The 26,793-nt window shown below is 41.1% G+C and overlaps 1 protein-coding gene across 1 annotated transcript in view; it reads left to right on the plus strand.

The window, feature by feature from the left end:
- The window catches only part of LOC112551503 (protein eyes shut homolog), a 579,454-nt gene that overhangs the window by 287,401 nt on the left and 265,260 nt on the right, over nt 1–26,793 (plus strand). Inside the window, 1 exon segment of the mRNA XM_025212766.1 lies at nt 1,603–1,756. Within this exon segment, the coding sequence (XP_025068551.1) occupies nt 1,603–1,756 (154 nt within the window).

Consider the following 26,793-nt stretch of genomic DNA (forward strand, 5'->3'; position numbering starts at 1 on the left):
GTGAAATCTAACTTATTTTAAGCCTGGTCCACACATCAGCTTTTGCTGATGCACATCAGGAAAAGCACATCAGCTTTTGCTTTTCCTAATAAGGCAAATATCCTTCAAGGAAAGACTAGGAAGATGTTGTCAGATCACGGTCAGGCTGAATTGTTTATAATCCTTGTCCTTGATATTCACTGGATATAAGAAAAAAAAATCTGATATGAAATAAAGCAAAATTTGATAGAAAATAAGTAAGAAAAACTGAATATTTAAGTATCTATTTTATTTGCACCCTTCCTCTTCAATCATGTTGTCTAACTTATGCTCTTGGATATAGAATAACATTTATCTTCCCTTAATGTAGAGCAGGCTTGTCCATCATATGGCCCATGGGCCTCCATGCGGCCCGCCAAGCCATTTTCTGAGGCCCACAGTGCTGCAACGGGAAATGAAAGTAAACACTGTTTACTTTCATTCCCACCCCTTGTCCCTCCTCCAGCCCCTCAGCAGCTTCCTAATGGCTGCTGAAGGGCTGGGGAAGGGACAAGGTTCCCACACGCACCACGTCAGCTTGACGTTGCTAACACCATGCAGCTCCTCCCCTCCCCCCTCATTTCACGGTGTCCCTTCCTCGCCCCACCCCTCCCTTCCTCATTTGCACGATGGCCCCACCCTGCGCCAGTCTCTGTCAGCCGCATGGGCTGGAGCAGGTTGCGGTGCAGCGGGCAGGCGGGCGCAGGTGGTGCAGATGCCAGCTCAGAGGGATGCTGCGGCCGGGCCTGTGGGAGATGCTGCTGCTGCTGCTGCTGTGGCTGTCGGGGCGGGAAGCTGGTGCCGCTCCCGCCTCCCCGCATCCCCCTGCACCTGCAGACATCGCGCTGAGGGTGGTGAATCATGGGCCCCAGGGAGGGAGGGACCCCTGCCGCTTGGGCTCGGGCTCAGGGTGCCCTGGGGGAGAGAGAGCAGGGGTGGGTCCCTGCACATCCTGCCCCCCCCTGTAGTGTCCCCACATTTCCACCTGGCTGCTGAGCCCAGGCGCGCAGGTGTGGGAGCATCCTTGAGGCTGCCCAGGTGGCAGGGAGGACACAGCAGGGTCAGATGGCACCCCCTTGACCCCTGCACCCCCAGGCCGCATGAGCGCCTGCTCCTGCTGGCCCACTGGGTGAAAAAAAGTTCATGATACAGCCCCACATTCAAAAAGGTTGGACACCCCTGATGTAGAAGATTGTGTATATAAGCTAGTGCCACAGTAATAAAAATAATTTATACACACACATGCACATATATACATATGGGGGTGCGTGTGTGTATGTATATGTATATATATAGGTATGTCAGTATATTAATAGACCTATCATCAACTATTGATAAAAAACAATTGTTTTGTCGCAGTTTACCAAATAGAATTGTATATACTAACACAAACACCAGAAAAGGCATATGTTGTCATTAATAGCTCTACACTATAATAGTTTTATAATGGTTGTGCACATTATGAATTATACAAAATTATTTTTAGCTCTGATTTTTTTCTATTCCAAGAATGTGGATTATTTTTTTCTAAAAATCTGCCACTTTAGCAATAATAAATAATGATTCTGATTTGTATCTCCAAAGCCAGTGAAAAGAACTTTGGAGAACAGTTTCTTCATCTATATCTTGTGGAAGGAAGACCAACAGTTCGATTCAGCTGTGGCAATTCTCATAATATTCTAACTGTGTCTGTGAATCACTCCATCAGCAATGGTGTGCTCACGCCTATCACAATAAGGTAAGAATTTGCCATAACCTTCTAAAAAGAGATTCAGCCCAAGGTAGGTAAAAGCGTCAGATGTACATAAAGTAGAAAGATGGTAGAGCATGTCAAACTGAAGGGTGAAATATGGTTCTTTGCAGAACACAGTTACACTGACACATTTCTTAAGCAGCTTCAAAATGATTTCATTTTTCAAAATTAGAGGCTGGACAAACAGTAAAACATGAAAGACCTGTATGCATTTAACATTTGATGATGATATTCATATCCAAAGATCATTGGACATAATGCACGAGCTATCTTTAAGTATCCCACACCCCACAACAGAGTGATTATAACTCTGCCCCTAGATCTTCTTTATTATGAGTTAAAAAGTCATAGTTTGAAAAGCAAATGTGTATATGTATGTTGGAAGATTGTGTGGCAGTTTGAAATCAGCTATGTGTATGTGACCGTTCAATATCATAATTTAGTCATTTTGAAAATTTAAGAACCAATATGAATGCACTCAGAATCCAGTCAGTTTTATATGTCCAATAAGGTCATACTGAAAATAGGTGTAATTTAAACAAAAATTAAGGGTTTGAGATGAATTACTCATAATGTATGGTAAACATTAAGAATAAATCAGATTTTTCAATATTTTTCTAGGATTAAATATACAGCTGATATATTATGTTAAATCTGCATAATTCAATGGCAGCACACTTGCAAGACCTTACGATGCATTAAATGGTGTTATACAGGTAAACTGTAAGAACTGTATATGGGTGAATGACCCCTACTAGTATGAGCGGAAAGGGGTTTATTTAGTCATTTATTTATTTATTTTTGCAATATTTTTTATCAGACCAACTCTATAATTGGGAAAGTTGTTAGATAAGGTTTTGGGCACTAAGTGCCAACAATACTCTATTTGTATGAATTTTTCTGAGTAACACGTATCCAATATAATGAATGTATAACATAGCCAAATGATACTATTAGCATCAGACACTGTACCCACGTAGTATGTTAACTTATTCTTTTCCAGTGAGGAAAGCCTTCTATGATAGTTGAGAAAATTTAAGAAAACAGTACAGAGAATATAAATTTCAATCATACTGGTAACACCAAAATGGTATGGAAAGTAATTAATGCTGAATTAAATGTTTCTAAAAATATTTATGATGTCCACATTAATGTGTAACATATTGATGTGATTAATGCTGTAATGAGAAGTAAGTAATGATTTCACTATTATGTAACTTTATTGCATAGTTTAAAAAAATAGCATTAAGTCTGGTGCACCTGAATAATGTTAGGTGTTTGTATTCTGATAAATGTCACCTCTTGAACCAGCTACAACTCTTCCCACCACCAAATTTCCAGATCCAAGGACAGCCCCACAGCCCAGGTGGCATAGTTACATGCTATGGATCTGAGTAGCGGGGCTTCCCACAGGTCTGGAAATTTGGTGACAGGATGACCCACAACAATTAACACTGCCACTGCTTATCACCATACCTCCAAATTTCTAGACCTGTGGGCAGCCAGGTGGAAACCAGGTGATATGGCTTCATGGGATGCAACTTGGTCATCCCTATTCTAAGCTGTTCATGGAGACTAACTCAAAAAGGGTACAGATTTATGGTGCAGCCCTGTGCATTACACTTCCTATTAACCAGCTTTAGGCAGCAGTGTGCCGACTTGATGGAAATCCTTATTCAGCGTGTTTCCATGTATACCATTCTGAGGTACCTAACATTCACTATGCCAAGTGTAGAGCTACAAAGAGCATAATTCAGGGTTCTGGATTTAACTCTGTGGGGCAGATGTCTAAACGGGCTTATAGGTGTTTGGCCTTGCAGCCCCTAATTTTTAGTAGCTGCACAGGTGGATTGAGTCAAGGGCTAAAAAGTTTAATGATGCACTTAACTGCACTGTGCCCTGGATGCAGGAGTTCTGGTTACATGACTGGAAGGCTGGGCTGGGGCATATAAGCCACATCCCTGATCACATGAGGGGCAGTCTAGCATTGTGCTGTGGGAGGACAAGGAGTTCTCAGGAGATAGCTGTCTACAGCAAAGAGCCAAGCCAGCTTGAGAGTGGTACTCCGGAGCTGGAGGGAGGGAAATTATCCAGCCTGAGAAGCAGGGCTTGAGCCCCAGAATCCCAGATAGGTTTAAGTTAGAACCAGTTAAGTTGCTGTTTTGTGTTGGAATTTTTCTACAGAGGAGGAGGAAGCCACAGGTGGAGGTGCCTGCATGGCACTCCCCACTGTCAGCAGCAGAAGCCAGACCCAAGCTAGAGGAACTGAGGCCGGTGGGGTGAAATTGGAGCCCAAGAGTGGCTGCTGCCAAGTCAGAGCCAGTGCCTGGGACCTGAGATCTTATACAGTGGACCAGGGCTGAGGATGCAGCCAGATAAGAGGGGCTAAGGCTGGGACATCTGAAACCATGACAGATGCTAGGAAGCCTGAGGAAGCACTCCCTTAAAAGAGAAGTGCTCAAGAAGGAGAGCACAGGCTACAGGTGAGGCAAACCTAGCTGCTAAGGCAGAGTGGATCATTGAGGAAACCAGTGAGACTACACCTGGCCCCAGAAACAACCTCCCCAGTCACTCAAAAGATAAAACTGAAGTAATGGCAGACAAGAGACTGGAGGTGAGGTGGAGCCAGGGAAGAACCAGCAGCCAGGTAAGACCACAGGGAGGCACCAGGTACTGGGGTAGCAGACCCCACACCTGCTACAAAGAGCACATTTACATCTTGATGGAAGGATGTTATACCAAAACCAAGTCCCCAGAGCAGCTGTGATACTCCGTGATGGCCTCACAACTCCAGCTTTGCTCTGGCCCTCCAGATATCCTCCTTTTCTTTCTTGCGTGTTGTTATGGTATTTGGGAGAAAGGGATGCTGCCTCAGGGTCCCAGAGCAAGCCTTTGTCTACTGTTAGTCTGCAGGTTCCTTCTAGACCCTGCTGATCCCTGTCCTGCCCTCAGGCATCAGGTGGGCCTCCCCTTTCCATTCATAACCTACCCTACTAATTGCCTTAGGGGCTAGTTTCCAACCTCCCCTAAAGCAATGCCCATTCCTTGCAGGTGTTACTATTCCATCACTTTCCCTTGTTGGGGCCTCAGCCTTCTTCACCCTAACCCCTTTGCTCTCAGCGCCCCCTTTTTCCTTTGCCCATTGAATCAGCCCTTAACTTATTGGGCACCTACCCTTGTCTAATCCTTCTTAGCTTTGGGCCTCTGGCTCTGATCTAGCCCCTCTAAGACTCTGATATCAACCCTCTAGGGTTGTTAATCCTCTGGCTTTGGCTTTGCAGTTCTTGGGCCTGGGCCCTCTGGCTCTGTCTTGACCCCTTTTGGGCTCTGGTCTGCTTGGCCTAGGCTTCACCCCTTTTCAGTTGCTGTCTATTAGCACCTTAGCCCAGCCCCTGGAAGGGCTAAAAGCAATCATGCTCAGATACTACTGGGACCTCCTACCTCCCCTGCTACACCAGTCTGGCTGACCAATTAATGCAGGGCCAGACTGGCTGCCCTGGCTCAGGTTCTGGGCTTATATGCTTCCCAAGCATGATTTAAACAGGAAAGCAGTGACTAAGTTGTTGACCATAGTAACACAAAGTAAATGAAACCCATTACCATAAGGAACAGCACTCAGTTTTAAGAGTAGAAACCTAGCTGGCAACCTCTGTAAGGCCATCTTAGTTAAATTTATCATAAATTCTTCACTTAGCTGTAAAAAGGTGTCATTGTTATCAACCCTTTTCATTAACAAATACCCTATCAAACTGTAAATTGTAGTTAGATGCATGTCTTTAATGATTGCATATATATTATTGTAAACCTGGAGAGGAAGAAGAGGAATGATGGACATGCGTCAGAACTAAACCACTAGCAAGAGCTCAGAGATCCTGGGGTCCAGCCTACACCCATCCTCCCAGGCATATGTTTTTAATTTTCCATTTTGTTTCTGAATGCTTGTTGAACTTCTGTTTAGCTTCCCAATAAAGTAATTCTCTTGAGAAGATATAGGTATGCCCAATCTTTATTCTAAGGCCTTATCTGAAAAAGTAAGCACCCTTTGTCCTAATTTGGGGATAGAAGGTTTCCCTTCATCTACTTGCTCACACCTGTACGTTTTAAACTTATAAATGTGCCAGTGATGTAACTCTGGGATGCCCTTCAGTGATCACTCTTGCAACTCTGGTTTCTAGTGCAATGAAAATTACCTCAGAGCAGCCGCAGCATCACATTCCTGTGTGTGAACAGAAGAGGTTGGGTAAGGGATGCTCAGCATCACCCAGTCAGGACATTGTTGCCAAAATGTAGATTTATGCTAAATCCTTTTCTGGAACTGGCCACGACCATGTGTAGTCTAACTGTGCTTAAATTCAATGGAAATCTCTTTATTATAATGGAGGCCTGAAGTCCTCAAAGTGGGTTAGGCCAGAAATAGTAAGAATGTCACATACAGGCAGATTGTTTTTCACTTCGGATAGGAACACAAAGGGGCCAGCTATACATGCAGCCTTTGTACTTTAGGAATGTAGGTTTTAAATGCATGTCAGTGCTTCTGGCAGGCAGATATTACTAAAGTTTGTGAAGAAAGATAGAATGAAGGACAGCCAAGCTCTGCTCTTTCCACACTTACAAAAAGAACAAAGCAGCTACAGAGCTTAATGCACCCTAGGCTTTTTCAAAGTTTTTACAAGATGTATACAAGATTGTTTACAAGATGTTTTAAACCACTTCATTTTTTTTAATGTTTTGTTTCTCTCCTCCTAGCACTGTAATTTTCCTCCAACTTAAATGTGTCCTGAACAGTCACATTTTTTACTTCTGGAATCTTAGTGGCCAGGACACAGGATCCATTGGTATAGTGGCTGCTGTACCATTGTGTGGGTCATTCCTTGCTGCTCCTCTCAACAGATGTGAACTGTGTCCCTGTCCGATGACAATTAGTACTTGCTGCTGATTATAACACTTGAGCTAATCACCCAAGGATCTAAACGCACATCAAAATTTGCAGACCACAATATTCTGAAATCTTGAGGGACCTATCTATCCAAGGGCATGCACCTCCAGGCTATTTTCCAGTCAATGTGGCTCTTCTGAGATCCTGGCTCTGGAGCCCTTCTCCATTGGACTCCACCGGAACAGAATTGGGAAGACAGTGTGCATTACTCTTTTACTTGCTGTTTTTTTGGTGTCTAGCAGAAGCAGGATTCCAGCTCCTTCCCCATCCTTCCTCTTTCTACACATGCACTCACATATTGTGTATGAGAGGGGAAAGCTACATTCCTTCTTTCCCCATACTAACCAGGCAAGAAAACCAATATCTAGTTTTGCCTTTCTACCACTGATATACTGGCACTGTCAGGCTGCAAATCCTGAATATATACTGGCCAATTAATAAATATGGGGGGGAGGGGAGGGGGATCTGCCCTTTAAGTGCTTTTCCCCCATCTTTTTCTTCTCATTCATCACTGAATGTGTCTCTGTTCTCTTTGAATGTCCAAGATAAGATGAAAAAGAATTAATTGCTGCTGCTTCTTCCTTTATTGTTCATGCTTTCCTAGTGTTTGAGGCAGTGTAACATTAAATGTATTTGAATCTAGTTACATATTGTGTGTTTTAGTATAGGTTATAAATGTATGCGAAAGAAAGGAAGAAAATGCTTCCCTTTCTATCCCCTTGATGTATCAAGGAAAGGAACATTTCCCTGGAAGAGATTTCAAATTAGTACAATTCAATAACAAAAAAACAATTTTGAGGGTTTTTTTTTTAATCTTAAGTGACTACTTGTGTGTGATACATTGGTCAACTAATTGTCTGCACCTTATTAGCTGAGGCAGCAATGTCCCTGATCCATAAGCTTGAAACATTAAAATGGTATGCTGATTTCAAAGGCTAATAATAACTTGGCAATAAATGTGGCTAAATTGCACTGAAAAGATTGATTCTAGCTATAGAATTCAAGTTCTACCCTGAAAATTAAATTTATTTTTCAGTTTCCTATCTTAAAATTAACACGCATATATATTCATGACTTTACTCCACATATTGTTACACTAAAAAGTAATGTCTGTTCAATTTATACATTACCCTAATTTACCAGAATTTATACTGCTATCTGTTAAAACACTGGCACACTAAATAACTGCAAGTGTGTGATTGTGGGCTCTGAGTGGTAGGGATTCACAAGCATCTGAGTTTATGGGCATGGCCTTCAAAATGACTTATAATTATGCTTTTGAGATTCCTCTAAAATTTAAAGGAGGAACAATATATTCTTCTCCAAGCAACAATAAAAGTGAAGTTCTTCAGACCTTAACCTCTGGTGAAGGAAAAAGCAAGCCTGCTGGTGCATTTGTGGACTTTCTCAGCACACTGTAAACCATAAAATATACATGTATGAGACAATTGTTGATTTGTCTTCTCTTTAGTAGCTGCCAAGGTTAGATAACTTTATTTATATTATCCAGTGTGAAATCTATGTTTTCTTCCATAACCCAAACAGCCAAGGAGAGACAGAGGCTGAACTAAACTGTTGTATTGCTTTCTGATTCCAGACAGTCCAATTAGGACAAAATAATTTCTCCTCAGTTAATTCCAGAAAAGATTATAGGCTTAAATTTGACTGATTTTCAGTTCCTAGGTATATTCTTGGCTCTTTTGGCATCACTGGCAAAGCTCCCATGGACTATGGTGGAACCAGGTTTTACCCCTCTGCACCTTTTCCCTCCTCACTTGTCTTTCTGTTATTCCTTTTCTTGCTCTGCACCTTCTCCCTAATGCCAGCCAGTTTCCATAAACAGAAACAGGAATGTGGTTTGGTCCTATGTTCACTGATAGCCAAGCTATACTCCAAGTTGGAAACCTGGTAAGAAAAGGACTACACATTAGGCCTGTGTGAAGCACCTAGTATTCATTTTAGATTCAGATTCGGCCAAGTCGGGGGACAGTAATTCGATTCAGTGATTTGAATCACTGTCCCAAATCAATTTGGCCAAATCTGATTTGGAGATTCATCTGCCGCTGAATTGGCTGAATCTCTGAATTGAACAGACCCCATCCCCCACCCGCTCTCCCAACCCCAGCATCCCAGTACTTTAAAAAAAAAAAAAAACAAAGGAAAAAGCCCTATACTCACTGGCTCCTGCCAGGTGGGGGGGTGATCCCCGTGGCCCCCCACTGGCCCATGCTGTGTAGGGGGGCTCTACCATGAGCCCCCAGAGGCCGCAATGGCCACTGCAGCAGCTGGTGAGTGCAGGGCTTTTTTTATTTTTTATTTTTTTAAAGCACTGGGATGCTGCGGCTGGGCAAGGCAGCCATTGATGGGGCTGGGAGAATGGGCAGGAGTCAGGAGGAACTCAAGGGGGTTGGGGGAGCAGGCAGGGGATGGAGCCTGGTTGGGGTTCCCCTATGGTACCTTCCCCCCTCTTTCAGCCCCCCCTCCACCCTCTACTTACCAGCCCAGAGCCCAGGTCCAGTTCCCTACAGCGGCAAGCAGGGACTGCCCAAATCACAGACTCTCCGAATCTTCCCCAAAGCTTTTCTGAATTGATTCAGAGGCTTTGAATCAATTCGGACCTTTTTATTGGTCTCCCAATTCAATCTGGATTCAGAGATTTGGCTGCTGAATTGGGCCAAATGTCCTCCAAATCGAGTCAGCAACCAAAGATTCGCATAGCCCTCCTACACATGTGAATTATCCTGAAACTGCTTTCTCTGTGGTGTGAATAGCTCTTTCCTAAGTAGGCCTCTGTTCTTGCAATCCTTGTTAAGATCCATTCACATGTGAAAAAAGAATGCTTCAGATTAATTTGATATACAGAAGAATGTCACAGTTCTCTTATAGAACCTACACATAAAACATGTATATTTTCATGTATAGTTTCTTATTATTTTTCTTATTTCTGTGAAAAAACCTATTTGCTGATGTGGCATAGGGAAATGGTAACACTTGCTAGTGAAAAATGTAATTAAAGTCCTGAGCATTTTGTTCATGGCTTGTACTGTATCAATAGACTGCTTTCATTCAAAATTAGTCAACATATGTCCATAACCATTTCAGATTATGTAAGACAGTGCAGGTATTAAAAACAGCTACATTTTTTTAAATAGTGTAGGTGACTATTGTAGCCACACTGACTGTATTTTTTCAGCTTACCAGTTGGGTGAATATAATTCTAAAAGAAGTGAAGGGTATGATCAAGTCAATGAGACTTTGATTCCCTCAGATGGATAGTAAAAACAGTTTGTAGAGTTGAGGATGTTAGCCAGGAGGAATAGGGATTTGTCAAGTCATATTTCTTCTCTGGAGAAGGTAGGGCTTATTTTTGAATTACAGTTATTTTTGGCTTTTCCTTTTGGCTTTATCCATCAGTGAATGTTGGTACCATATGTTTATTTTAAATAATAGCATCAGGAGCCTAGCTAGGAGTTTAATGAAGTCCTTGCTATGTTGTGTCACATTCTTTCCCACCTTACTTAACTACAGTACTGCTAGCACTCTGAGCTGGGCTTTAATGAATACAGAGCCCCTCCATATACTGTTTTATTATTAGGTTCAGTACAGCAGTATATTTTCTATATTTATTATGTGAACATATTCAATATACTTATTTCCAGTTTTATGTCACTATTATATTAGTACTTGTGATGTGGATGTAAACATTCATTTTTGGATGAGAATAACACAGTTGGATACTCAGATATAAAATGTGTTTCATAAATTATTCAATTAATGTTGTTTGGTGCGCTCTACTATGGGCTATACAGTTATACAGAAGCTACAAAAGATTATTACATCTGCTTTCTTGATTATCAAAGCAGATGGCACTTTTTGAACTATGCAAATTCTAAATGTGTTTTTACACTTTCCTATGAAGAGTTTGGCAAGTTTCATGTTATTGAGACCAAAACTGTAGGATCATACTGTCAGGTTTCCATGGTTTCTGCCTCTTCACTTCCATTTTCTGCTTTTCCACAGAAAAACAATGTTTGAAACTAGTTTTGAGCAGTTTTTGGTCAAAAGTGCCTGCCAAGGATTAAATTAGTTATAAGGAACAAATATCAAATCAACATTTACAGAAACTTGTAGACTTGAGTTTGTTGCAAAATATGTTTCGATCATTCTGATACTTCAGAGAAATGTTTCATAATACTAATATATGCTTTAATATAATTGATTAATTAGCCTATAGAATATCCATTGTTATAATATCTTGGCATAGTTTTCAAGCCCCAAAGAAAATTATTAATATGTCAAATAATTCAGAAAAGAATCATGTGCAACTCAGCCAGACTCCACTGCTCTGCCTGAATTGCAAACCAAACCCCTCCCCTGTCAGTCGCAGGGCTGGGAAAGCCCAGCCCCTCCTCACCGTCTCAGGGCTGTCCAGCCATGACTCTGAGCAAGCGGGGAAAAGCCAACACCCTACTGATCCCACTAGCATCCTTTCAACCTGGCACAACCCCATGGGGCCCATAAAATCCAGCATTCCTGGAGTTGCAGGCATTGGGTTCTGAGGTGCCACAGAGGGAGGCAGGACTACCCCTGCCTGGTGGCATTTGTGAGCCTGGGCTTGAAGCCACACATGTATGGATGCAGGTGCTAGCTTGAAGTACTATAAAGGGGTGTTAGATTTTTTTTCCCCCTTGTGGCACTTCAGACTCCTACACCTTCAGCCCCACACCGAGTTGCTGGCACCAGTTTTGAAGTGGTGCATGGGGGAGATGCTTCCCCTGGCAGAATTTGAGAATTCTAAGCTCTGGTAGCAGCCATGGGCTTCCCAGAACCCTAGGATTACTGTGGTGAAAGCCATCCCACCATGGCCAAAGCCCCACTTTCAAATAGATTCATAGATGTTTGGGTCAGATTTCAGCAGATAATTGAGTCTGAACCCCAGCCCTGGGCAGGAAAGAGCGCTGGGGTCAGATGACCCCAGCCAGGTGCATGTCCAGCTCCTCTTAAAGACCCCCAAGGTAGGGGAGAGCACCATCTCCCTTGAAAGCCCATTCCAGATTCTGGCAACCCTTACCTAAGTCAATAAGTCATCTAACTGAGCCCTAATTTATTCAGATGACATGACAAGAATATGTTTAGAATGAGTGACAAAAATATATTTTCTATTAGCAGAAGATTGACATAATATCATAGAAAAGTAGGACTGGAAGGGTCCTCACAAGGTCATCTAGCCCAGCACCCTGCTCAAAGTAAGATCATCCCTGACGAAACCATCCCAGCCAGGTGTCTATCCAATCTGCTCTTGGAAACTTCCAGAGGTGGAAGTTACACAGTTTCTCTATGTAGCTTGTTCAAATGCTTGACCACCTTCATAGTTCAAAAGTTTCTTCTAATCTCCAACCTAAACTTCCCCTGCTGAAGCTTGAAGCCACTGCTTCTAATCCTGCCTCCTGCAATCACAGAGGTAAGTCAATCACTATTTTCTCTGTAATTGCCCTTCAGGTATTTGAAAACTATTATCAAATCCCTGCTCAGTCTTCTCTTTTTCAGACTAGACAACTTTAGGTATTTCAGCCTTTCCTAATAAAAGTCATTCCTCCCAAGCCTCTAATTGCTTTTTTGATCTGAGCTGGACTCTTTCTATACCATCAACATCCTTCTTGAAACATGGGGTCCAAAACTGGACATGGTACTCGAGGTGAGACCTCAGTACTGTTAAATAGAGCTAAGTGATTACTTCCTTTGATTTGCAAGTGACATTCCTGTTAATACAACTCAGTTTGCTGTTCGCTTTTTTTGCAACAAGAGCATGCTGCTAGCTCATATTCATCTTATGATTCACCCTTATGCAACTCTCAGAGCTTTCTCTACAGTATTACAGCCTAGGAAGTAATTCCCTGACCTGTATTTGTGCATGCAATTATTCCATCCCAAGTGCAAAATATGCACTTGACCTTGATGAATTTCATCTGTTTGATTGTGGACCATTTTTGCAGTATATCCAGGTCATGCTTGGTCTTAGCTCTGCTCTCTGAAGCCATACAACTCAACTCAGCTTGGTGTCATCCACAGATTTGCTAAGCATGCATTTAATCCCATCATCCAAATCATTAATAAAGTTATTAAACAATACCATACCCAACATAAAGCCCTGGGGAACCCCACTTGATACCTTCTCCCAAGTAGGCATTGAGCCATTGTGGACTTCTTGTTGAGCACAATAATCCAACCAGTTATGCATCCACCTTACAGTACTTTCATCTACTTACTAGTTCCTTAGCTTATTAATGAGAATGTCATGGGAGACATTGTCAAAAGCCTTGCTAAAGTCAAGATAGATCACTTCCACTGCCCTCCCTACATCCACAGAGCCTGTCATATTATCACAGAAAGAAATCAGCCTTCTTGGCTGTTTCTGAACAACTTGTGTTCCCCTACTAGATCTAATTTATGATCTTTCCAGGTATCAGGGTGACTGCTCTGTAGTTTCCCAGATCCTCCCTCTTCCCTTTCTTAAGGATGGCCACTATATTTCCCTTTTCCAATCATCCAGGACCTGACCTGACTTCCAGGTCTGTTCTCAAAGAGGCTAGCAAATGGCTTTGAAACGACCTCAGCCAGTTCCTTCAGTATCCTATGGTGTACCCTATGAAACCATGCCATCTAGCTTCTCTAAGTAATCCTTACTCTGTTCTGCCATTACTGCAGGCTGTTTCTCTCATTCCCTATAGTTGCTGCCAACAGCATTCATCATCTGGTAGCTATCCCTGTTTATGAAGACTGAAGTAAAAAAGGCATTGAGAGAGAAAGATTTCTTAGAGTAAGATCTTTTATTCGACCAATTATGCAGACATACAGTTAGACAAGCTTTTATTATGTTTGACTTGAATTTGGCACTACTGTTTGGAAGAGACATTGTTGCATGTCTTAACTATTACATAAGATAGGACTCAGGTTTATTTAAATGAGAATTCCATTTGGAAGAAAACATAGGAATAAATTCAGAATACCGTATATGTAGTCCATAAATCCTCCTTGATTTATTTGTGGTTTTTCTTCAACTTGCAAGATTATTATGGATGATTTCAGCTATGATGTCTGAACTTTTATTAAAATTAAAATAGGAACTAGATTGCTTGAGATAATGGTGTCTAAAAGCCATTTCCATCTTAATCAAGGCTGGTAGTAAATTTGGCTAGCAGTGGCTGATGACCAATTGGTAACATTTGTGAAAGTAGTGATGACTTAATTTCCATTTGTATAAGATTGTAATCTACCTCATAAGAATCGTCATCATGTTTGGCAGTAATGTGAGAAAGTGGTTTTTGGTAGTTGCTTCTTGACTCTGGAATTGCTTTCCCCTTAAGGCCTGCCAGAGCCCGAGCCACAATGTCTTCTGAAAGTTCTGTGATAGCTTTCTGTTTGGACAGATGTTTCATAGCTGTTAGGGGGACCTTACAGCAAGGCTAGGCTTGGATAACAAATAAAATAAATGAATAAAAAGATAGATAAAAAGATAAATAAATAAATAAATAAATAAAGCAGGGCTTTGGCTTATTTGACCGTGGGGTGTTGTTTCAAGAAGGATTGCTAGGAAGGGATGGAATCCACCTAACAAAGAGAGGGAAGAGCATCTTCACAGACAGGCTCACTAACCTAATCAGGAGGGCTTTAAACTGTTTGCTGGGGGATGGATACCAAAGCCCTGAGGTAAGTGGGGGAGCGGGAGACCTGGAGGAAGCACAAGGAGGAAGGGGTAACAGGGAATGCCTCCTTGTTCTTCCTGAGAAAGTAGAGCAATCCACTAGTTACCTTAGGTTACCTGTGCATTCATATACCTCTATACATGAATGCACAGAGCCTGAAAAACAAGGAGAAAGAATTGGAAGTCCTTGCACAGTCACAGAACTATGACCTGATTGGAATAACAGAGACTTGGTGGGAGCTCACATGACTGGAGCACTCTCATGGCTGGGTACAAACTGTTCAGGAAGGATAGGCAGGGAAGAAGAGGAGGAGTTGAGCTGCATGTAAAATAGCTGTATGATTGCTCAGAGCTCAAGTATGAAACTTGTGATAGGCCTATTGAAAGTCTTTAGGTTAAGTTTAGAGGGGAGACCAGCAGCAGTGATATTGTGGTAGGTGTCTCCTATAAATCACATCAGACCAGGAGGATGAGGTACATAAGGCTTTCTTCAGACAACTAGCAGAAGTTTCCAGATCACTGATAGGGGACTTCAGTCACCCTGACATATGCTGGGAGGGCAATACAGCAGTGAAAAGACAATCTAAGAAGTTTTTTGGAGCACATTGGGGAAAACTTCCTGGTGCAAATGTTGGAGGAACTAACTAGGGGCCATGCTCTTCTTGACCTGCTATTCACAAACAGGGAAGAGTTGGTGGGGAAGGTAGATGTGGATGGCAAGCTGGGCAGCAGTTACCATGATATAATTGAGTTCAGAGTCCTGACAAAAGAAAGAAAGGAGAACACCAGATTATGGACCCTGGACCTGGGAGGTCTGTCTGAGGGGGAAGGGAGCCCTGGAGAGCATTTTAAACAAATCTTACCTGGCTGCATTTTAAACAAATCTTACTCGGTCACAAGAATGAACCATCCTGATGCACAGGAAGAGTAGCAAGTATGACAGAGACCAGCTTGGTTTAGCAGGAACAAACCATCCCCATGTACAGAAAGCATAGCAAATATGGCAGGTGACCAGCTTAGCTAAGCAGAGAACTCTTCAGTGAGTTTAAACACAAAAAGGAAGATTAAAAGAAGTGGAAGCTTGGACAGATGACTAGGCAGGAGTATAAGAATACTGTTCGGGCATGCAGGAATGAAATAAGGAAGGCCAGGGCACAACTGAAGTTGTAGCTAGAATGGGACAAGGATTTCTACAAGTCTGTTAGCAACAAGAGGAAGGTTAGGCAACATATGGGTCCTTTACTGAGTGAAGGAGGCAACCTAGTGACAGAGGAGGAAAAGGCTGAAATACTCAATGCCTTTTTTACCTCTGTTTTCACAGGCAAAGTCTGCTTCCAGACTATTGCACCAGGCAGCACAGTCTGGGGAGAAGGTGAGTAGCCCTCAGTGGTGAAAGAACATATTAGGGACTATTTAGAAAACCTGGGCATGTACAAATCCATGGGGCTGGATGCAATACATGCAAGGGTGCTAAGGCAGTTGGGTGATGTGATTGCAGAGCTGCTGGCCACTATCTTTGAAGACTTGTGGTGATTGAGGAAGTCCTGGATGATTGGAAAAGGGCAAATATAGTGCCCATCTTTAAGAAAGGGAAGGAGAAGGCTCCAGGGAACTACAGACCAGTCAGCCTCACCTCAGTCCCCAGAAAAATCATGGAGCAGGTCCCCAAGGAATCCATTTCTAAGCACTTGGAGAAGAAAGTGATCAGGTACAATTGTCATGGATTCACCAAGGGCAAGTAATTCCTGACCAACCTGATTGCCTTCTAAGATGAGATGGCTGGTTCTGTGGATGCAGGGAAAGCAGTGGATGTAATATACCTCAACTTTAACAAGGTTTTTAACAAGGATTTGATTGCAGGGTTTAACTACCTGAAGAGTGGTTCCAAAGAGGATGGAGCTGGACTTTTGTCAGTGGTGGCAGATGACAGAACAAGAAACAATAGTCTCAAGTTGCGAGAAGGGCAGTCTAAGTTAGGTATGAGGAAAAACTTTCTCACGAGGACAGTAGCAAAACACTGGAACAGGTTACCCAGAAAGGCTGTAGAATTTCCATCTTTGGAGACTTTTAAGACCTGGCGAGACAAAGCCTCAGCTGGGATTATCTAGTTGGGGATGGTCCTGCTTTGAGCACAGGGTTGAAACTACATGACCTCCCAAGGTCTGTTCCAACCCTAATTTTCTATTATTCTGTGATTCTATGAAATACATAAAAAGGCAGACTGTCTGTACGTCTTCAACAGTGTCTATTCTCTGGTTAGAGAACTTCATTTGCAAGAGAAATGTAATGCCAGCATTTTCCCCAATCTATAAATGTATCATATAAAACTATTAGTTTTGCTTTTTGTTTAGGATCAAAAATTTTCCCAATCACAAAAACTTTAAATTTAACCATATTCAGATGGCTATCTATAGCTTCCAATAGAATAATTTAAAATTGACCTCCATTTTACGGAACATTAGCCTGAGCCACTTAAAGTCATCCTCCCTACTTTGCTAGCGGAACATAACTCAAGTAGCACTGAGGGATGGATTGCTGTAAAGGACATATAAAGGATTTTTTTCCATGTCATTTCCATAGCAGTTTTCCAGCTTGAAGAAAATACTCAATGTACTTGGAAAGATACCCCAAGTGTTTCAGCTCTGGAAGGAAATTTGCTGTTTTTTCATTAAAAAAACCCTTCAGCTTCTCAAAAATGATATGTCAAATCCAACAAAACAACTGTCGTAGTGATTCAAGATCATTAAGCAGCTACTTGAAAAGCAGATGTCTGCATTATTATAACCTTCATGCTTTGGCATACACTCAGACTTCTCAACCTAACTGACCTTAGAGCAACACAAAGAGAATGCCTAATCAGCCCTTTCTATAAATTGGTATTACCTGTTTGACAGTGCCCTTAATAACATCAAGCCTCACACAAATGTTTCATACTTTAAAAATATGTATATAAAGACCTGATTGCAATTGCTGATTTTTTCTTTAAAGGGATGAATATTAGTGGACTAATTACTTTCACTAATCTTGAATTTGTAATTGGCAGACTTATGTACTTTGGAAAATATTTTTCCCCAACTCAAGTAGATTCATAATGCTTTTCATTATAAAGGGAGCAACTAAAGGATCTAAATGTACCTGGAAAGCCCTAGAATTGATGGTATTTTTCTGGGCATATCTTTCTTATGATAGTTTTCAGAGTAGTGTCTATTGTGAAAATCTGTCTTATTCAGTATACTACATTATTTTGATAATTTCTTTTTGTTAGAAGATACAGGAGGCATCTTCCTGTAAAGTAAATTTATGTTCATTGACTGATCTTAAATGGCTTACAGCCAAATGTCTACCCAAAGCAGAAACCCAAAATGCAGTAAGGTTTTCATCTCCTTTCATTCCAAACTATAATTTCACTCTTCTTCCATCTCAGATCCCTTTCCACAGAACTAACTTCTAACATGTTTCCTCTCTTCTAACCTAGAGGACTGTTATAAAAGCTATGTAACTAACTGATAAGAAGAGGGATGATCTGGTCTTCAAACTTTGCAAACCTTCAGGAAACAAGACTAAGAAATTAATGCAATTTACCAAGAGAAACATTATGTCCTTGGCTACACATTCATGGCTTCCCACATAAAATTAAGATTGTCTATACATTTTAAATTACCCAATCAATATATATAAAAATAGAAATAATCTTGAAAGTTCTAAAAAGCTCTAGCTAGATGACAGAGGTCTGGCTCCTTATTTCTTACCTACCTTCTGATCTCATTATTTTTGCACTCTTAGCTCAGGAATAACCCCTGCTTTATTAACAGAAGAACTGGAGAGTGCATGACAATCCTGCAAGGAATTTGGTCAGGAAATCAGTTTCTTAGAAATTAACAAATTCATGGAATTTTATGTGAAGAGAAGGCATGAAACAAGAGGAACAGATGTTATGGTTAATGATACTACATTATCAGCAGTCAGTGCCTTCGGAGTTATCTGTGAACAAATTTGCCATCTAAGTACAGCATTCATTTCACCAACATACATGTTCCTTGTGAAGAAAGAAGAGATTAAATTATATGAAGAAATTGAATGGGTATATGATACTATTCCAAACTATGATGTCAACATTGTCCTCATGGCAAAGTTAATCTATGAAGGAAGATTTGTGAAAAGAATCCACTGGGAAAGAGAGTCTCCATGAAATAACTAATAACACTGGAATTAGCTTACTTAATTTTGGCAGAAATCAAAATTAGATTGTGGAGAGTATTATAAAAGCATCCACAAGCCAACATACCCAAATATTCTATGGTGTACCTAGAACTAGGGTCCCCATCAATCAAATTAATTATATTTTTATTGATTCAAGACTGCAGAGGATCGAGGATATTAGAGTCTATTGCAACTCAGACTACTATATTGTAAGAATGATGGAAAGAGGAAATTTATCATGATTAATCAAACATAATAGGTACACCACAGAATGTTTGTGTAATCCAAACAAGAAGTTGGAATTAGGTCAAAGGAAATGGTTTCAGACTTTTAGAAGATTGACATGTAGAAGAAGTATTTTGATACCAAGTGGGAGACAATTACATAAGTAAAGAGAGCTGGGGAAGAACCTGTTGGAGTGTTTCAAGCATAAGGAACAAAGGGTGATTTGATGACAGTATTAAAAATCAGGTGAAGTTCAACCTGAAGAATGAACTGCATGCGTTTTATTATCAGAATACTCTCATGCTCAGGAGTATGATAACACCAGAAGCCATAAGACAATATTTGTGTGATTTAGTGGGAAGGAGAAGATGGAGCAGGATGAAAATAGTAATCATGTGAGAGTATTGTACAAGAAGGAAAAGATATCAACCACAATATTATCTGATAAGAGGGTAAATAATCTTTCAACAATAATTAATGTGAGAATCTGTGAAGAACCAAGTATAGTAAATATAATGAAATCCCAGTTGGCAAGGCATGTAGTTAGAATAATGGAAGATAAATTAAGCTAAGCTAATGGCTTGTTCATGTAGACATTACGAAAGCATAAGTTAAAACATGGTTGCCTAACTTTTAAACACCCATGGGCAGCATGCCCTGCAGGCTACAGGAGTGGGGGCTGCACCAGCAGGAGGCACAGGACCCCAGGGCCATGTGCTATACATATGCCCCCACCCACCACTGTAATGTGCATACAGGTCTCTGGCATTACCAGCAAGTAGCAAATTTACTTGTGTTTAGTAAGGTTTACTGCACAATAAGTATGTGCATGTGTAGATGCACATGCTTACTGAACAATAAATTATGCTACTGCATAGTAAAGCATCTTGTATAGATGTACTCACTGAAAACACCTCAGAAGTATTAATTTGATTTACCAAAAATGGGAAATATATGCCCTTGATAGAAAAAGTGGAGGTAAATCTGAGGATAGCTGGAGATCTATATGGTCTAAAAAGTCAGTAAGTGGATGAACTAGTAATAGTAGCAATAATGAGCTTTGTAGCATCAATACACTACCTTTCTAGGCCATATTTCAACCTATTTTGAACTCTAGGTACTTATCGTGGATCTGACATTTTAGATTTATACTACTAGCTTTTTTTTCCAATCACTTTCCATTCTAAATAAAAATAATATTTACATTACAATGTGTCTTTTCTACTCTATTTTTTTTACTACATTATTTTAGATATGTTGCATGGCTTATTTTTTTCTTCTTAGTTGCTCCTTTTATGTCTCTAATTTAATTAAATGTATTTTGGCTGTTCACATGCTTTCAGCTGGAAGACTTATCTTGCCTTTCTTGTTTTAGTGCTGTTAATGAACAATAATTCTGTACATTATTGAATCAAAGTAACCCTTCTTTCAAAGTCATGCTAAGCATGAAAAGTAACAACAGTTTAATAACATAAAACAGCAAAACTCAGCACTTTTAGTCATCTCCTGAGAAGTAACAAGAAAATCCACAGACACAATGTAGGGATTGTACTATTTGGAACTGGATAAGGAGTCTAAGGTTTAACATTTCTACTATTTATAACAGCAATGTGAGGACTTTGTTTTTTTCCTAATGGCATTTTTTTTGTATCCATATATATCATCAATGTATCTCAAAGCTTTTCATAAGCAATAATGTGTTAATCTTGTTAGTATTCCTGTAGTGTACATAAATATTATTCCCATATTGATTAAGATATAGATTTGTTAAGTGAACAAAAAAGTCACTGCAGAGCCAGTAATATAACCCCATCCTGTATTTTAGCAAGTGGTCTGGGTCTCAGTTGCACTTGTAAATTTACAGTTCTTCTCACAGCATACTGGAGATTAACAGCAAACTGGAAATTTATTCAATCAGTGTACACTTTCTGTGAAACACTATTTCCTGACTCACCTTCCTTCCATCCAGAGATCATTATCAAAATAATCATCAAACTTTGTTGTTTTCCTTGATATCTGATGGGCTTACTTCTTAATGTGATATGGCAGTTTTACTCTTTTCCAAAAAGAAGTTGTTTGGGAGCATTTCCTTCTGTTTGCCATCACTGTAAAGATACTTTTTTTTCATTGGAACATCACCAGTCTTGATAAATATGCATTGCACACATCTCAGTATCTGGGCTTCATTCATAATTTAGAACCTTGCGCAGCATACCTGTCTATTGCTTTCAACCAGATCTTCTTTTCATCTCACTTAGAGATCAGCTGCTTCATTCAAAATACAAAGAGTTTAGTATTTAAAAGATGGATAATCTTAAAGGCAGACATGAAAGAAAGGGCAGGATTGCAAAGTGAGATTTATTTTTTCATTTCCAGTTCTCCATGTATTGACTGTTCCCTGATTTGCAATCATGGCAACTTCAAGTCTAGTCAAAAGTTTAAATCTAAATGATATTAGTCTAAATGACAAAAACAAAACAGTTCTGTAAAGTCATTTAACACCATGACAAATAGCAATGAAAACATTTATGACATTATCTGAAATGTTACCAGTGTTTCCTTCCTTGTCCAACAAGCACTACATGACTTGCAATTTCCAACTGAATTTATTAAAATACATTGTATTGATAGTTTTATATTAGCATGTTTTTTATGACAGGTCTGGCATTCTGTAGGATAAAAGCCATGTTGGAGATAAATCATGACCCAAAAATAAATCATCATCATTGGCAATCCCTCACAGTCAAGGATGATTGTCTTCCATGATTGCTTTATCTGAGGGTCTAAAAATAGATGACAAGATCATTCTTGGATTGATAGGTTCTGTTGCAACTCGGGCATGTGTTTCATTGTGGGGTGGGTGGCTCTGGATTCTTGATTCAGTCTGCAACATGCTGTTTCTGCTGCTCCCACTTTTCCATCTCCTGTTGTCATTGAGAGGTTTTAAAATGTTGAGATCCCTGTGGCAGGCTCTTTCTCTATTTGGGATGGTGCTGGGATATAGCTTCCCACAAGTTGATGCTGATGTCGAAATTTTTCAAGTTGGCTTTGAAGATGCCCTTGAAACATTTTCTTTGCCCTTGTCTTGAGCATATGCCTTGACTGAGCTGTAAGAATAAAACTTGCTTCAGGAGTCTGGAGTCAGACATCTGGAAAATGACTGGCCCAGCAAAGTTGATGTCAGATCATTTCCTCGATGCTCATGACATTTGCTTATGAGAGGACAGTAATGTTGGTGCATCTGAATTCCACTGAATTCAAAGGGTTTTCCATATTCAGTGTTGATGGTACTTTTTCAGTGACTTGAGATGTCTCCTATATGTTATCCACATCTCAGCTCCATACAGTAAGGTAGGGATCACGATTACTTGATAAACCATGAACTTTGTTTCAAATCTGATGCTGTGATCTTTGAACACCCATTTCCTCAGGCATCCAAAGGCTTCACTTTTGAGGTGATGTCAGCATGCTGCAAGAGATGGCTTCTGAGGTATGGGAAATACCCAACGTTCTCCAGTCTCACCATAAATCTGAATTACCACAGGTGGGGACTTCTCATTAAGAGCTTGTTGATGGAGGGCCTTAGTCTTCTGAATGTTAAGCATCAGTCCCATTTTCTTGTATGCCTCAGTAAAGATGTTGACAATTACCTGAAGATCGGCTTCTGAGTGAGCCCACACTACAGCATCATGAGTGTACTAGAGCTCAATAATTGAGGTCAGGGCAGTCTTAGTTTTGGCACAGAGTCAGCTGAGATTAAAGATCTTACCATCCATTAGGTAGTTTAGTTCTACTATAACTGGAAGCTTGTTAATGTAACATCATAGTAAAGAATATTGAGAAGAGTGTTGAAGTGATGAGTCAGCTTTGCTTAACTCCAGTCTTTTCCTCAAAGTGATCTGTGATAAATCAGTTATTGAGAGCCACCACTCATATACAATCATGGAGCAAGCACAGAATGGTGATGAATTTCAGTGGGCATCTGTACCTCACAAGAATCCTCCACCGCACTTCTTAGTTGACAGGGTGAAAGGCTTTTGTGAAGTCAAAGAAGGCCATGTAGAGGGGTTATGTTGTTCCTGGCATTTTTCCTGCAGCTGGCAAAGAGTGAAGATCATACCAGTGAAGATCACGTCTTGATTCCCTAAACCTATGCTGAGATTCCAGGATGAGCTGTTCAACAAGTGAAAGGAGTTGGTTCAGGATGGTTCTTGAAATGATCCTTCTTATGGTGAACAGCAAGGCAATCTCTCTATAATTTCCACAGTCAGATCTGTCTCCTTTCCTGAGTGGTGTACCATGGGTCTCCAGTGCCGGGGGGCCAATGCCTGAATTTGTGCCCCCTGGGGACAATCCAAGCAGAGTGTGGGGCCCCTTCTCCTTCCCCAAGGTACTTCCATGAGGAAATTAACATCACAGCACACCGGACGTGGGGGGAGGGGCAGCGGTCGTAATTTTCAGCTGGAACAGGTAAAGAAAAGTACAACCCACTGGGTGGTCAGGTGGGCCACACACCAAATGCAAGAGGCACCACAGCCTCTCCAGCTGATGATCTCCCCCAGGCCAGTACCCAGGGGCTATCACCCTCCCCACCCACCCCCCGTCGGTACGCCACTGACTTTCCTGAAGATTGTCATGATTGTGGCTTCCCTGAGGTCATCTGGGATTTCCTCATCATTCCAGATTCTTAAGATGAGAGTATGGAGTTGTGATGTAAGCTCCTTTCCCCCCCTGCTTGAAGATTTCAGCAGGGATTTCATCTGCTCTAGATGCCTTGTCAGTCTTCATCTGCTTGATGGCTTTCCTCACCTTGTCAAGCATTGGAGAGATTCCAAGATCATCTCTGACTGGGTGTTGCAGGATGGAATTGAGAACACTCTCATCAATAATACAGTCTCAGTAGAGAAGGTCTTCAAATCATTCTTTCCAAAGAGTGTTGATGGCTCCTCTTTCTTTGATCAGGTTTCCTCCATCCTTAAGTCTTAGAGGCATTGGTCCCTGAGTGCTCAGACCATAGATAGCTTTGGTGGCATTGAAAAAACTGTTTATATTGTGAAAGTCAGTGAGGTGTTGAATCTCCTTTGCCTTGTCTCCCCACCATCTGTTCTCATATTGTGGGACCTCCTTTGGACTTCTGACTTGACTTGTTGGTGATTCAGTTTCTTTTGCATGGAGTTGGTGTAATTCTGCCATGCACAAAAGGCCTCACACTTGTGCTCAGTCAACTCTTGGATCTCCTAGTCATTCTCATCAAACCAGTCTTAGCATTTCCTGATGCAGAATCCAAGTGTCTCTTCACAGGCCCTGATGACAGTGGATTTGAAGGTACCCAAATCACTGCTGACATTCTCCCAGTGTTGTTAATTAGAGAAAATAAATTGCCATATTTTCATTGAGGTGCTAGTGGAAGAGGACTTACGTGACTGGGTCTTTTGAGTCCTTCAAAGTTGACCTTCCATTGGCATTGCTCCTGCTGCAGCCATCATTTGGGAGCCAGTTGAAGTGACATAACTGAGTGGATGAGTCGGTGATCAGTCCAGCAATTGCCACCTCCTAGCATAGCTTGAGTGATGCAGACATCTTTGACATCCCAGACATGAACAATGATGTAGTCAATCAAGTGCCAATGCTTAGGTCATGGGTGTTGCCATGATGTCTTGTACCTGTTTTTATGGTGAAACAGGGTGTTGGAGATGATAACTCCATGTTCCATGCTTTTAGTCAAGAGGATAATGCCATTTGAGTTAACCTTGCCCACTCCCTCCTTGCTAATGGTTCCATTCCAGAGGAATGCACTTTCATCTTGAAACCAAAACAAGACATTTTTGTTCTGTTTTTCACATATATATTAGAACAAGCATAGGAGATCCTGTAATATAACTCTGAGGAAGTCAGGAATATTGTACCTAAAAATTAAACAATCTTTATGATAATGTAGGGAATCCTACAGGTGGCTGTATTGTCTATAAGAATCAAGGATAACTTTGTTTTATATTATTTTCTGGTTTTAGAACATAATTTGTTTCAGCTGTGTTACCAGCATTGCTGAAGGGGATTTATTTATAGGCATGTTCAACTTAATATAGTCAAGCAGCAAACTAAGAGAATCGTGGGATAATCCAATCTGTATTGTGTTTAACTTCTGGGAATAAACTAGTTCCTCATAATACATAAAAGAAAATGGGAAACCTTTTTTCTCATTTAGAGAATTTTAATAAAATAACATTCTAATTGCATCATTTGAAAACACATGGAGGAAATTATTCTAGTGGGGGGGGTTAATGCCAAGATAATATTCTTGACACTGATGTATTGATTACATACTCATATACATTATATATATGATAAAAGGTTTAAGTAATCTCATTTTTTCATCATTCTGACGGGTGTTGGTCTTTGCCTTCAAGAAGAGGTTCCATTTGTTAGACAATTACTAACACCCAGGATGTGACCACCATTATTACTGAGTTTAGCCTTTTATGAGGGTGCCTTTTGTATTTACAAGACAGCAAGTGTAATGTCCATTTAAAACCATAAATAAAAATATGTATTTATTATAATAATTGAAAAAATATTATTATGATGGAAACATTTATTAGGCCTGTGCGAGTAGGCAGCCATTTGATCCAGCTTTGGATCCAGCTGCTTCAGATGGCAGGGATCTGACCCAGAGCTCTGGACCGGGTTCCCACTTTGATCCAGCTGAAGCAGCTCCAAAGCTTCAGAGCTGCCTCGGACACCTGGCCGTAGGGTATAATGGAGAATCAATGAAATATCTATAATGTTGTTGTTTTTTATCTTATTTGGATGAAACTTGCCAGAGTGGTAGCCACTGCTGAGAACATGAATTCTGCCAAGTTTCAAGATGATCAGTGCAGGAGTTTGGAGGGAACATTACCCCAAATTCTTGAAAGCAAAAATCATGTCACGTGTATGTATTACACCACAGTGGGGTGAAAACTGCAGGAATGTTAGCCTCTGGTGAGGCCACAAAGCCTGCCAAGTTTCAAGAAGATCAGTACAGGGGTTTGGGGGGAACTGCACCTCAAGCTACGGACAAGCAAAACTCATGACATGGGTGATACTGTGTGTGTTAAGGCACAGTAGGGTGAAAGCTGCAGGCCTGGTAGCCCCTGCTGAGGCCACGATGCCTGCCAGCCAGCTGTCGAGGAGATAGGTACAGGGCTTCTGGGTTTTGGGGCCCTGCACCTCTAGTTGCTGACAGACAAAACTCATGACATGGGTGCTTGTGCAACTGATTGTCTCTGCCTTGGGGCAGTTGATTGTCTGTATTCTTTCCTCTCCTTAGTCTGTGGTTTTATAGGTGTTAATTGTTGCTAATTAACTGGTTACATTAGCTAGGTACTGTGTATTGAGTTGGTCCCTGAGTGAATCATGATTGATTGGTAACTGGTAACACAGTATCTTAGCAGCCAGGCCTGCAGTAGTTCCCCCCACCCCCCCAACACCAAGACAGACACAGTTGCCCAAGCACCCATGTCATGAGTTTTGCCTGTCAGCAGCTAGAGGTGTGGGTCCCCAGAATCCCACTGCATCTATCTCCTTGACAGCTGGCAGGCTTCATGGCCTCAGCAGGGGCTACCATCCCTGCAGCTTTCACCCTGCTGCACCTTAACACACACACTGTCACCCATGTCACGAGTTTTGCTTGTCCTCAGCTTGAGGTGCAGTTCCCCCCAAACCGCTGCACTGATCTTCTTGAAACTTGGCAGTCTTTGTGGCCTCACCAGGGGCTACCACTCCTGCAGTTTTCACCCCCGTGTTGTAACACATAGACGTGATACGAGTTTTCTTTCAAGAATTTGGGGTGCAGCTCCCCCTGAACCCCTGTACTGATCTTCTTGAAACTTGGCAGGTGTCCTGCTCTCAGCAGAAGCTACCACCCCTGCAAATTTCATCCAAATCAGACAAAAAACCCCAAAGTTATAGATATTTCAT

This window comes from Alligator sinensis, unplaced genomic scaffold (assembly GCF_000455745.1).
Source record: "Alligator sinensis unplaced genomic scaffold, ASM45574v1 scaffold635_1, whole genome shotgun sequence".
Taxonomy (NCBI): domain Eukaryota; kingdom Metazoa; phylum Chordata; order Crocodylia; family Alligatoridae; genus Alligator; species Alligator sinensis.